The sequence below is a fragment of the Mus caroli genome, unplaced genomic scaffold, assembly GCF_978045245.1.
Source record: "Mus caroli unplaced genomic scaffold, Mus_caroli_1 scaffold_12, whole genome shotgun sequence".
NCBI lineage: Eukaryota > Metazoa > Chordata > Mammalia > Rodentia > Muridae > Mus > Mus caroli.
In genome coordinates this window covers 2,904,271-2,918,200 of record NW_028227267.1, presented here as the reverse complement: position 1 = coordinate 2,918,200, position 13,930 = coordinate 2,904,271, and the positions used below count along the sequence as shown (strand labels likewise).

The following is a 13,930-nucleotide window of genomic DNA, read 5'->3' as shown; positions in this document are numbered from 1 at the left end:
CCTCTATCACCATCATGAGAAGTGATTTTAGATCTAAATCTTGATTTTTCCACTGTGATGGTGTATCCAAGACTTGCTATGTTGGGAGAATTGGGTTCTGCTGATGCCAAGTAACCTTGGTTTCTGTTGCTTATGTTCTTAAGCTTGCCTCCTGCCATCCAGTTATCTCTCGTGCTACCTGCCCTTGCTATATATAACTGGAACCTCTCCTTCCTGTGATCCTAGTTGTGTCAGAACTCCTCAGTTCAGCTGTCTCTGTAATCCTGTGATTCTGGGATCCTGTGATCCTAAGATACTGGGTGTGTCAGAGTTCCTAGGAGTCAAGCTGCCTCTGGAACCCTGAGATTCTGGTGTGGCCAAGTTCCAGGGATCCTGGGGTCCTGTGAACCTGTGGGCCTGGGTGTATTAAAGCACCTGAGAATGGAGCTTTTTCTGGGTGTTGTGGGACTGGCTGTGGAGTGTGTGCCCAAGGTCTGCTCAGAAGGGCCAGTGTCTTTTTATTTATGGAAATTTTTGCATGGTTCATTTAAGTGTTATAGGGTGTTATATGTTAAATGTCACATTCCTTCTCAAAATGAATAAAACATCATTTCAGTATTCATAATATTTGCATAGAAAATATGCAGTTGTGGGCTTGGGACATAGCTCAGTAGTTAAAGTGCTTGCTGTATAAACATGAGGATCCCCAGAATTTATAGTTTACATGGGTAAACTGTAAATGTGATAGGTTGTACCTGTAACTTGATGAGTTACACACAGATAGATCCTAGGAACCTTCCAGCTGCTGATCTAGGCAAGATGGTGAGATGTGGGTTAATTAGAAATCCTCTCTCAAAAGTAACATGGAGAAAGATAGAGGAAGATACCTGATGTTAACCTCGAACTTCTCTCTGGAACATATGATAGGCACATGTGCACACCACACACACACACACACACACACACACACACACACACACACACATCATTGCTGGGCATGTTGGTGAATGTTTGTAATCTTAGCATTCTTAGCCGTTGGGGCTGTTGGGAGGCTGAAGTAGGAGGATAGTGAATTTCAGGCTAACAGGCTAACATGAACTACGTAGTGAGACCCCATCTGAAGAATGGAAAAGTATCCTGTTTAGTTTTCAAACTGTATCTTGAGTATGATGATGTACTTGTACTCGTGTACATATGTATATATAAATGTACCTACATGTTCATGTACATAATTTTTTAAAATAAGGCATGGAATGGTTATACTGACTACTGAGGAAAAAAAGAATGGATCTGAGATGGAAGAGGCTTTTATAACCTTTTGGTCGTATTTTGTATATATTTGCAGTTTTGTGGTACATTCAAAAACAATTTTGTTCTACCTGACAGCAAAAATGAAGCCAACTACCTAAATCTGATGCTAGATTGACATGTATGGTAACGTCTCTGCCTAGTTTGAACTCGCTTTCAGTCTTAGGAGAGAGGCTTGATAGAGACCCTAGCCTGGAATGGGAGAGCATGGCTGGAGCATTTTGTATGATTTGATTTGCCTGCCTTCCACTCTGTTAGGAATTCTGTGTTGCTTCTCAGAGCTTTGGCCCACAGTTTATTCCTGATTTCTCAGCCTCTTCTCATAGTGCTTACTAACTGGCAAGTCCCTGGGAGGGGAAGAGGTACAGTAGGCTCCTTCACATTAGTTCGTTTTCCCCTGAAAGAATCTCGCATCCTGGCTCCTTGGTAGCTTCCTACTTTATATACCCAGTCAATCTCCCCCATCCCCTCTTTATCTATGTATGTGTGCGCACATGTACACATCTCATAGTTTTTTATAGCGAGGCCATTGGTACAACACAAGCTAGTCTGTCACAAGCAGAACAGAAGGTGCTACCTCCCATTTTAAAGCTGCAATAATCCAGGTCATGAGAGTTTAAAATAGATGCTAAATGATTTATTAAAATAAAATATATAAAATTAAGTTTTCCATAGTTTTAAATTTTCTAACTAGTAAACTTTATTATTTCTTTCAAGAACTCTTCAGTTTTTATTTTGCTTAAAGGTATACTTCTGTATTCTCATAAACTCTAATTTTAAACATTAATTACAGAGACAGCTATCATTATCAGAAAGCAGAAGGAAAGAACTTCTCCAGAGGATAATTGTGGAGCTCGTTGAATTTATATCTCCTAAAACCCCAAGACCTGGAGAACTTGGTGGAAGGGTATCCGGGTCATTGGCTTGGAGAGTGGCCCGAGGTGAGACGGGTCTAGAGGTATGTGTTCTAGACAAGAAGGCTGACTTAGACTATGTGTGTACTGAAGTCCTCGGTGATGAAAGTTTTCTTCCTGGGAGATTTTATGAGTAGTATATAGGGATAGATTTATAATATGTAGCACAATTTAAATCTCATTTTTCTCTTCCATCTAAAAGTAAAACTAGACACATTTCTTTTTTTTTTTAGTGTTTTTATTAGACATTTTCTTTATTTACATTTCAAATATTATTCCCTTTCCTCGTCTCCCTCCAAAAATCCTCTCCACTTATCCCCTCCCCAATGCTTACCAGCCCACCCACTCCTGCTTCCTGGCCCTGGCATTCCCCTATACTGTGGCATAGAGCCTTTACAGGATGACCAAGGGCCTCGCCTCACATTGATGACAGAATAGGCCATCCTCTGCTACATATGTAGCTGGAGCCATGAGTCCCACCATGTGTACTCTTTGGTTGGTGGTTTAGTCCCTGGGAGCTCCGGGGTTCTTGTTAGTTCATATTGTTGTTCTTCCAGGACGCCCAGGGCTATACAGAGAAACCCTGTCTCGAAAAACCAAAAAAAAAAAAAAAAAAAAAAAAAAGTGGGGGGATGGATGGGATGGATCCCCAGGTGGGGGAGTCTCTGGTCATTCCTTCAGTCTCTGCTCACATTTCTAACAATCAGTCAGTTTCTTTAGTGGATAAGGCTATCAAAATCAGCTTTATTTAGTCTAAGAATTATTATGTACCTGTTTCTGTTACCACCCACCTGCATCACTAGATATTAGGGAGGCTAAAGCAGGAAAATTTCAAGTTCAGTATGACCATAGTGAAACTTTTGTCAAAGGGAAAGAAGTGTGAGAAAGAAACTCAGCAGAACAGCACTTGCCAAGCGTGTGTGAGGCTCTGTCCTCAAGCCTCAGTACTGAGGGTAGGGTTGCTCTCACCCAGTTAATCTATGGAAATGGAGGGCCTAACACTGGAACTGACCTGTATGGTGAAAGTCCATGTGCAGGGAGACATAGGGCACTAGATTGCCTCTTATCTAGGGAGCTTCAAGAAGCATTGCTGCATTATTCAGCAGACATAGAGCCTAGGAAGCTACATAATGAAAGTGCCTGAAAGGAAAATGACCCATTACATAGTGACAACTCAACAATTCTGAACAAATTATACTTTTATGTCACCTTTATCTAAATATGCCATTGTTCATTTTTCATGTCCCAGAGTCCCAGTAAATTCTGTGTTTGCTTTTTAGTTCATTCCATCATCTGTGGCAGGCTGCTAGTAATGTTGCTTTAGCTGTAGAATTATAACAGCCAAGTTCAACAAATAGTTCCAGTCACTGCTGACACAGTGCAAGCTAGGAGTCTGAATCTAGATTTAGCCATTAAAGAGCTCGTTTAACTCACAGCTGTGTTCAGCTGAAAACCGGGACATTATTTAGGTCTTCAGTTCCTTTCCTTTGGAGTGAGTGTGCTTCCTCTTACATGGGTATACACTAATTAAACTTTAAAAATACAAACTGGGCCATAGGATGAGCTTATTTTTCCCTGTTGAAAACTTTGAGATTTTTCTCAGTTACTGGAGACCATCTTACTGCCATGGATTTAAAAAGAAACCACTGATTCTCACTTTACAAATGGATGTTCTAAAAGTGAGCTTAAAGGAGTGTTAACCCTAAATAATAATTGCATCTTGATCTCACAGACATTTGGAGCAAGAAGAAAATATTGCTGATATTGTTTCCAGAAAGGAAAGTTTTATCTTAACTTCATTTTATGAAGACTAAGAGGGATGGCACGTGCCTGTAGTTCCAGCCCTAGGAAGACTGAGACAGGAGGATCTCAATTTTGAGACCAGCGTGGTCTCTATTTTTTTTTAATGAAATATTAATCTTGTTACATGTTGCTTTGCTTCTTTCCATACATGCTATATTCAGTAATATACTTTTTTAAAATTTTGACAGCTAGTTATCCTTTATGAGAGAATAGGTTATCATTCCAAACACTTTTCTGTGGTTTGTGTTAGCACTCTGAAATATCTTTGAGAAAACAGAGAAGATGTTGGGTTGTAGAAGTGCATGCTCATGTTTTGTGGTACTGAGGTGATGGGTCCTCAGTGCAACAAAAGGAAAGAAGGAAGGTGGGAGAAAGGAAGAAGATGGGAAAAGAATTGAGAATGCTAAAACAGAACTTGCTAAAATCAAATTCTAAAAAATAATAACTTGCTTATATTCACCTTTGAGAGCAAATAAACAGTTTCTGCTAAAGAGAGGTATTCTCTTTCATATGTAGACTGATGAGGGGTTTTGCTATTTTTTTGTCTTTTAAAGATAAGGTCTTGCAGTGCAGTTCAGGTTGGTGTCAAACTTGCTATCTTATTCCTTCATTAGCCTTCCCAGTACTGACTGCAATTGTTTGCTCCACCACACCCACTAAATGATAATATTTTAAAACATTACACACATGCATGTATGCATATATACACTTTTGTTAGATATTTTCATAGTGTGTCCCAATGTTGTGATGGAGTATTAACTGTTATATCAAGTTGAGAGTACAAAGATTGCTGATTCTCCATGGTGTATGGTTTTGCCTTCTTGTGGGCCTTGGCAGGATCTGGAGACAATTCAATCATCAAGTTTTCACCTTGGGATCATTATTATCTGTGTGGAGCACAGACAGAGAAGTTGAAAGAGTGTAAAGCTGGTAGTAACCTTTAGTGTCATAGTTACAGATGGAGGTAGAAGAGTAGAAATGAGGGAATGAGTGTATGTAGGTAGATGGGTTTTCTATTGCTGGGACAAATCAGTATGACCAAGGTAACTTACAGAAGATAGGGTTTATTTGGACTTTTATTTCCAGAAGGAAAGGAGTCCACCACCCTCAGGGAAGGGGAACATGGCAGCAGGCAGGCAAGTAGGTAGACGTGGCATTGACACTGCAACTGAGAGTCATAAACAGGAAACAGAGTTCTCTGACAATCTTTTTTTTTTAAATTTTTAATATTTTTATTACATATTTTCCTCAATTACATTTCCAATGCTATCCCAAAAGTCCCCCATAGCGCCCCCCACTTCCCTACCCACCCATTCCCATTCTTTTGGCCCTGGCATTCCCCTATATTGGGGCATATAAAGTTTGCAAGTCCAATGGGCCTCTCTTTCCAGTGATGGCCGAATAGGCCATCTTTCGATACATATGCAGCTAGAGACAAGAGCTCCGGGGTACTGATTAGTTCATAATGCTGTTCCAACTATAGGGTTGCAGATCCCTTTAGCTCCTTGGGTACTTTCTCTAGCTTCTCAATTGGGAGCCCTGTGATACATCCAATAGCTGACTGTGAGCATCCACTCCTGTGTTTGCTAGGCCCCTGCATAGTCTCACAAGAGACAGCTATCTTTGGGTCCTTTCAGCAAAATCTTTCTAGTGTATGCAATAGTGTCCACGTTTAGAAGCTGATTATGGGATGGATCCCTGGATACGGCAGTCTCTAGATGGTCCATCCTTTCATCACAGCTACGAACTTTGTAACTCCTTCCCTGGGTGTTTTGTTCCCAATTCTAAGTAGGTGCACAGTGTCCACGCTTTGGTCTTCATTCTTCTTGAGTTTCATGCGTTTAGCAAATTGTATCTTATATCTTGGGTATCCTAAGTTTTGGGCTAATATCCACTTATCAGTGAATACATATTGTGTGAGTTCTTTTGTGATTGTGTTACTTCACTCAAGATGATGCCCTCCAGGTCCATCCATTTGGCTAGGAATTTCATAAATTCATTCTTTTTAATAGCTGAGTAGTACTCCATTGTGTAAATGTACCATAATTTCTGTATTCGTTCCTCTGTTGAGGGACATCTGGGTTCTTTCCAGCTTCTAGCTATTATAAATAGGGCTGCTATGAACATAGTGGAGCATGTGTCCTTTTTACCGGTTGGGACATCTTCTGGATATATGCCCAGGAGAGGTATTGCTGGATCCTCCGGTAGTACTATGTCCAATTTTCTGAGGAACCGCCAGACTGATTTCCAGAGTGGTTGTACAAGCTTGCAATCCCACCAACAATGGAGGAGTGTTCCTCTTTCTCCACATCCTCGCCAGCATCTGCTGTCACCTGAATTTTTGATCTTAGCCATTCTGACTGGTGTGAGGTGGAATCTCAGGGTTGTTTTGATTTGCATTTCCCTGATGATTAAGGATGTTGAACATTTTTTCAGGTGCTTCTCTGCCATTTGGTATTCTTCAGGTGAGAATTCTTTGTTCAGTTCTGAGCCCCATTTTTTAATGGGGTTATTTGACTTTCTGGAGTCCACCTTCTTGAGTTCCTTATATATATTGGATATTAGTCCCCTATCTGATTTAGGATAGGTAAAGATCCTTTCCCAATCTGTTGGTGGTTTTTTTGTCTTATTGATGGTGTCTTTTGCCTTGCAGAAGCTTTGCAGTTTCATGAGGTCCCACTTGTCAATTCTCGATCTTACAGCACAAGCCATTGCTGTTATATTCAAGAATTTTTCCTCTGTGCCCATATCTTCAAGGCTTTTCCCCACTTTCTCCTCTATAAGTTTCAGTGTCTCTGGTTTTATGTGAAGTTCCTTGATCCACTTAGACTTGACCTTAGTACAAGGAGATAGGAATGGATCGATTAGCATTCTTCTACATGAAAACAACCAGTTGTGCCAGCACCATTTGTTGAAAACCCTGTCTTTCTTCCACTGGATGGTTTTAGCTCCCTTGTCGAAGATCAAGTTACCGTAGGTGTGTGGGTTCATATCTGGGTCTTCAATTCTATTCCATTGGTCTATTTGTCTGTCACTATACCAGTACCACGCAGTTTTTATCACAATTGCTCTGTAGTAAAGCTTTAGATCCGGCATGGTGATTCCACCAGAGGTTCTTTTATCCTTGAGAAGAGTTTTTGCTATCCTAGGTTTTTTGTTATTCCAGATGAATTTGCAGATTGCACTTTCTAATTCGTTGAAGAATTGAGTTGGAATTTTGATGGGGATTGCATTGAATCTGTAGATTGCTTTTGGCAAGATAGCCATTTTTAAAATGTTGATGCTGCCAATCCATGAGCATGGGAGATCTTTCCATCTTCTGAGATCTTCTATAATTTCTTTCTTCAGAGACTTGAAGTTTTTATTATACAGATCTTTCACTTCCTTAGTTAGAGTCACGCCAAGATATTTTATATTATTTGTGACTATTGAGAAGGGTGTTGTTTCCCTAATTTCTTTCTCAGCCTGTTTATTCTTTGTGTAGAGAAAGGCCATTGATTTGTTTGAGTTAATTTTATATCCAGCTACTTCACCGAAGCTGTTTATCAGGCTTAGGATTTCTCTGGTGGAATTTTTAGGGTCACTTATATATACTATCATATCATCTGCAAAAAGTGATATTTTGACTTCATCTTTTCCAATTTGTATCCCTTTGATCTCCTTTTGTTGTCGAATTGCTCTGGCTAGGACTTCAAGTACTATATTGAATAGGTATGGAGAAAGTGGACAGCCTTGTCTAGTCCCTGATTTTAGAGGGATTGCTTCAAGCTTCTCACCATTTACTTTGATGTTGGCTACTGGTTTGCTGTACATTGCTTTTATCATGTTTAGGTATGGGCCTTGAATTCCTGATCTTTCCAAGACTTTTATCATGAATGGGTGTTGGATCTTGTCAAATGCTTTTTCCACATCTAACGAGATGACCATGTGGTTTTTGTCTTTGAGTTTGTTTATATACTGGATTACGTTGATGGATTTCCGTATATTGAACCATCCCTGCATCCCTGGGATGAAACCTACTTGGTCAGGATGGATGATTGTTTTGATGTGTTCTTGGATTCGGTTAGCAAGAACTTTATTGAGGATTTTTGCATCAATATTCATAAGGGATATTGGTCTGAAGTTCTCTATCTTTGTTGGGTCTTTTTGTGGTTTAGGTATCAGAGTAATTGTGGCTTCATAGAATGAGTTGGGTAGAGTACCTTCTGTTTCTATTTTGTGGAATAGTTTGTGAAGAACTGGGATTAGATCTTCTTTGAAGGTCTGATAGAACTCTGCACTAAACCCATCTGGTCCTTGGCTTTTTTTGGTTGGGAGACTATTAATGACTGCTTCTATTTCTTTGGGGGATATAGGGCTGTTTAGATCATTAACTTGATCTTGGTTCAACTTTGGTACCTGGTACCTGTCTAGGAACTTCTCCATTTCATCCAGGTTCTCCAGTTTTGTTTAGTATAGCCTTTGGTAGAAGGATCTGATGGTGTTTTGGATGTCTTCAGGATCTGTTGTTATGTCTCCTTTTTCATTTCTGATTTTGTTAATTAGATGCTTTCCCTGTGCCCTCTAGTGAGTCTGGCTAAGGGTTTATCTATCTTGTTGATTTTCTCAAAGAACCAGCTCCTTGATTGGTTGATTCTTTGAATAGTTCTTCTTGTTTCCACTTGATTAATTTCGCCCCTGAGTTTGATTATTTCCTGCCGTCTACTCCTTTTGGGTGAATTTGCTTCCTTTTGTTCTAGTGCTTTTAGGTGTGTTGTCAAGCTTCTAATGTGTGCTCTTTCTAGTTTCTTTTTGGAGGCACTCAGAGCCATGAGTTTTCCTCTTAGAAATGCTTTCATTGCGTCCCATAAGTTTGGGTATGTTGTGGCTTCATTTTCATTGAACTCTAAAAAGTCCTTAATTTCTTTCTTTATTCCTTCCTTGACCAAGGTATCATTGAGAAGAGTGTTGTTCAGTTTCCAGGTGAATTTTGGCTTTCTATTATTTATTTTGTTATTGAAGATCAGCCTTAGTCCATGGTGATCTGATAGGATGCATGGGACAATTTCAATATTTTTGTATCTGTTGAGTCCTGTTTTGTGCCCAATTATGTGGTCAATTTTGGAGAAGGTACCATGAGGTGCTGAGAAGAAGGTATATCCTTTTGTTTTAGGGTAAAATGTTCTGTAGATATCTGCCAGATCCATTTGATCCATAACTTCTGCTAGTTTCACTGTGTCCCTGTTTAGTTTCTGTTTCCATGATCTGTCCATTGGTGAAAGTGGTGTGTTGAAGTCTCCCACTATTATTGTATGAGGTGCAATGTGTGCTTTGAGATTTACTAAAGTTTCTTTAATGAATGAGGCTGCCTTTGTATTTGGAGCATAGATATTCAGGATTGATAGTTCCTCTTGGAGGATTTTACCTTTGATGAGTATGAAGTGCCCCTCCCTGTCTTTTTTGATGACTTTGGGTTGGAAGTCAATCTTATCAGATATTAGAATGGCTACTCCAGCTTGTTTCTTCATACCATTTGCTTGGAAAATTGTTTTCCAGCCTTTCATTCTGAGGTAGTGTCTATCTTTTTCTCTGAGATGAGTTTCCTGTAAGCAGCAAAATGTTGGGTCTTGTTTGTGTAGCCAGTTTGTTAATCTATGTCTTTTTATCGGGGAGTTGAGACCATTGATATTAAGAGATATTAAGGAAAAGTAATTGTTTCCTGTTATTTTTGTTGTTAAAGTTGGCATTCTGTTCTTGTGGCTGTCTTCTTTTAGGTTTGTTGAGGGATTACCTTCTTGTTGTTTCTAGGGCGTGTTTCCCGTCCTTGTATTGGTTTTTTCCTGTTATTATCCTTTGAAGGGCTGGATTCGTGGAGAGATAATGTGTGAATTTGGTTTTGTCGTGGAATACTTTGGTTTCTCCATCTATGTTAATTGAGAGTTTAGCTGGGTATAGTAGCCTGGGCTGGAATTTGTGTTCTTTTAGTGTCTGTATAACATCTGTCCAGGATCTTCTGGCTTTCATAGTCTCTGGTGAAAAATCTGGTGTAATTCTGATAGGCTTGCCTTTATATGTTACTTGGCCTTTTTCTCTTACTGCTTTTAGTATTCTATCTTTATTTAGTGCATTTGTTGTTCTGATTATTATGTGTCGGGAGGTATTTCTTTTCTGGTCCAGCCTATTTGGAGTTCTGTAGGCTTCTTGTATGTTCATGGGCATCTCTTTCTTTAGATTTGGGAAATTTTCTTCTATAATTTTGTTGAAGATGTTTACTGGTCCTTTGAGTTGAAAATCTTCATTCTCATCCACTCCTATTATCCGTAGGTTTGGTCTTCTCATTGTGTCCTGTATTTCCTGGATGTTTTGAGTTAGGATCTTTTTGCATTTTCCATTTTCCTTGATTGTTGTGCCGATGTTCTCTATGCAATCTTCTGCACCTGAGATTCTCTCTTCCATCTCTTGTATTCTGTTGCTGATGTTCGCATATATGGTCCCAGATTTCTTTCCTAGGGTTTCTATCTCCAGTGTTGCCTCATTTTGGGTTTTCTTTATTGTGTCTACTTCCCTTTTTAGGTCTAGTATGGTTTTGTTCATTTCCATCATCTGATTGGATGTGTTTTCCTGTTTCTCTTTAAGGACTTCTACCAGTTTGGTTGTGTTTTCCTGTTTTTCTTTAAGGACTTGTAACTCTTTAGCCATGTTCTCCTGTAGTTCTTTAAAGTCCTTCTTGATGTCCTCTATCATCATCATGAGATATGCTTTTAAATCCAGGTCTAGCTTTTCAGGTGTGTTGGGGTGCCCTGGACTGGGCGAAGTGGGAGTGCTGGGTCCTGATGATGGTAAGTGGTCTTGGTTTCTGTTAGTAAGATTCTTACGTTTACCTCTCGCCATCTGGTAATCTCTGGAGTTGTTATAGTTGTCTCTGTTCAGAGGTTGTTCTTCTGGTGATTCTGAGTATCGTCTGTCAGCAGACCTGGGAGACAGGCTCTCTCCTCTGAGTTTCAATGGTTAGAGCACTCCCTGCTGACAAGCTTTCCTCTTAAAGGGAAGGTGTACAGATATCTGGCGTTTGGACCTTCTCCTGGCCGAAGAAGAAGGCGGAAAACAGGACCTTTCCCAGATGCTGTGTTGCTTTGGCAGGTCACAGAAGCTGTCAGCTTCTGTGGTGCACACTCTCAGCTGTGCAGACTACGTTCCTAAGTTCAGAGGAGTCCTGGATCCAAGATGTGCTCCCTGCTCCTGAGGCAGAGGGCTCCTGTGCAGGGCAGAATACAGTCTTCCAGCTGGGAGGGTGCTGGATGTCTGCAGCCCCAAAAGGGTGCTGCCTCAGCGACTCTGTGGCTCCCGCCTGTCCCAGAAGCTGTCTGCCTCTGTGGTCCTCACTCTCACCTCTGCAGACTAAGTTCGGCGGAGTCCAGGAGCCAAGATGGCGCTCCCTGCAGGGCAGATCACTGTCCTCCAGCTGGGAGGGTGCCGGATGTCTGCAGTCCCAAAAGGGTGCTGCCTCAGCGGCTCTGTGGCTCCCGCCTGTCCCAGAAGCTGTCTCCTCTGACAATCTTAAGGGACTTCTGAAGACTCAAACCCTTTCCCCATGACCCACCTCCTCTAACAAATAGTTTCAGTAAAGGAGACCAAGTATTCAAACATATGAATCTATAGAAGCCATTCTTGTTCAGATCACCAGAGTGGATGATGAAAAGTAATCCTTAAATCACACTTAGTCACACTTCCTTTCCAGCAGTGCCTTGTGTTATATCAGTATTTGACTTGTTGTGTGCAATGTGAGTTTATATAGTTTTATACTTTACTATACTGTACATAGTATCTCTTTGTTTTCATGTCTCCACAATGTTGAATATTGAATTTCTGCCTTTTTTTTAAGAGAAAGGAGATTCTGTTCATCCCTTCTGAAAATGAAAAGATTTCTAAGCAATTTCATCTCCGTTATGATATTGTGAGAGACCGTTACATTCGTGTCTCAGACAACAACACAAACATTTCTGGATGGGAGAATGGTGTGTGGAAAATGGAATCCATATTCAGAAAAGTCGAGAAAGACTGGAACATGGTAATTTAATGCATGAAACTGTTTAAAATTTGTGTCATTGTTTAAGCAGATATAGATTGCCTTCATTTTCCAATTATATATAATATGAAACTGATATAATTGTTTTGGGTAATTCTTGAAGTAGGAAAAGAAAGTCATGTTCCCAGTATTTAATCAAAAATGCATTAGCGATTCTTATATCCTGGAAATTTCTATTTTATCAGTATTCAAATGTAACACTTTTAAATTTCTATTAGATTTTTTTTCATTTACTTTATGTTTTTATTTTGCTTGCATATATGTATGTGCACCCCGTGCATGCTTCATACCCACAGAGGTCAGAAGAGGGCATCAGGTCACATGAAACTAAAGTTATGGATGGTTGTGAACCACCATGTGGTGTTGGAAATTGAATCCTGGTCCTCTGCAAAGCAACAAATGTTTTTAAACCACTGCCTGGATTCTTTTTTAGGAAAAAAATAATCAAGTGACCAATAACTCTCATGACTGCCATGTAACTATGTAAGAGTGCTGCCATTTAATGCCTTCACAACCATAGATTACCAGCCTACTAGTTACCAGGTTCTAGTGAGTTTTAATAGATTTAACCCAATGTCCAGAAAGCTAAATATCTCACAAATGACATAAGGACGTGAGTAGCTGAGCTCAAGTATTGGTTATTCCCTGTCTGTACCCTAAAAATGTAAAGATCTGAAGGCTACACTTGAGTCCCATTCACTTATACATCCTAGATTGTACACCATTGTCATATTACCCACAAGGCATGAGAGCTTTGCTTTAAAACATCTCCATTCCATGGAAACACCATAAATAATCTGTTACCACATGACAACAATAGATAATACTGTATTTTTTATTAATAATGTTGGAGGACAGGGAGTGTACACACATGCCACGGGCCACGTGTGAAGGTCAGAGGATTACTTTATGAAGTTGATTCTCTCCTTTCACCTTTATGTAGGTTCCAGAGATTGAGCACCGCTCAGCACACTTCCTCAGTAGATGCCTTTGCCCACTGAACCATCTGTCTGATGCCTCAAACATATCGATAGCTGTCCCCAACTCCTACCAAGACATTAATTACCTCATAGGGAGCTTTAAAATCAGCATACAAAATATTTAATTGGACATTTTCACTTGTAAGACATTGGATAGATCAAAAAATAAGTCATAGAATGAAGATGCCATGTTCATGAGCATCTACCATACAGTACAAAGAAACAAAGAAGGTCTGCTCTCTTTCTCAAATTCAATTATGGGCTTTTGTATCTAAACTTAGCTATAGCTGCACTATTACACAGTTGAGCTAAATCATTTCTATTCAGGGCTGGAGGGGTGGCTTAAGAGTTAAGAGCATTTAGTATGCAATCATGAGCTCAGCCACCCATGAAACAAGCTGAGCATCCCACACATATCTATAACCCAGCTTTGAGGTGGGCAGAACCTGGAGTATATTGCTGGGGCTTTGTGGTTGTCAGCCTAACTGAGAAATAATGAGCCCACACTCAGGGAGAGACCTTGCTTCAAAAGAAACAGACAGATCATGAAGGAAGAGCCACACCCACTCATAGGCACAAGCACCCACATGCACACTCACACAGACACATACACACATACACCATCTGTAAAAATGAGTGATTGCATCTAACCATAAAGTGGGGATTCCCTTTGCTGAACTGAGAATAGGTTATGGGATTGTTAAGCTTGCAATTTTGCAAATATTTTTACTTAGCTAAAGAAATGCATAAAAACCAAACAAGAAAACTTAGAATATCTCCAGGTGGTAGTGGCACACATCTTTAATCCCAGTACCTGGGAGGCAGAGGCAAGTGGATGTCTGTGAGTTTTAGGCCAGCTTGGTCTACAGAGTGAGTTCCAG

General features: G+C 40.1%; 1 protein-coding gene across 5 annotated transcripts in view; it reads left to right on the top strand.

The window, feature by feature from the left end:
• The window catches only part of Ngly1 (N-glycanase 1), a 66,045-nt gene that overhangs the window by 37,238 nt on the left and 14,877 nt on the right, over positions 1-13,930 (top strand). For 3 of the 5 annotated variants that reach the window (XM_085828350.1, XM_021182229.3, XM_085828349.1), the window contains 2 exons: positions 2,081-2,245; positions 11,866-12,051. In XM_085828350.1, the coding sequence (XP_085684476.1) occupies positions 2,081-2,245; positions 11,866-12,051 (351 nt within the window). The remainder of the gene's footprint in view (positions 1-2,080; positions 2,246-11,865; positions 12,052-13,930) is intronic. The other 2 variants (XM_085828348.1, XM_029468856.2) reach the window with 2 other exon arrangements.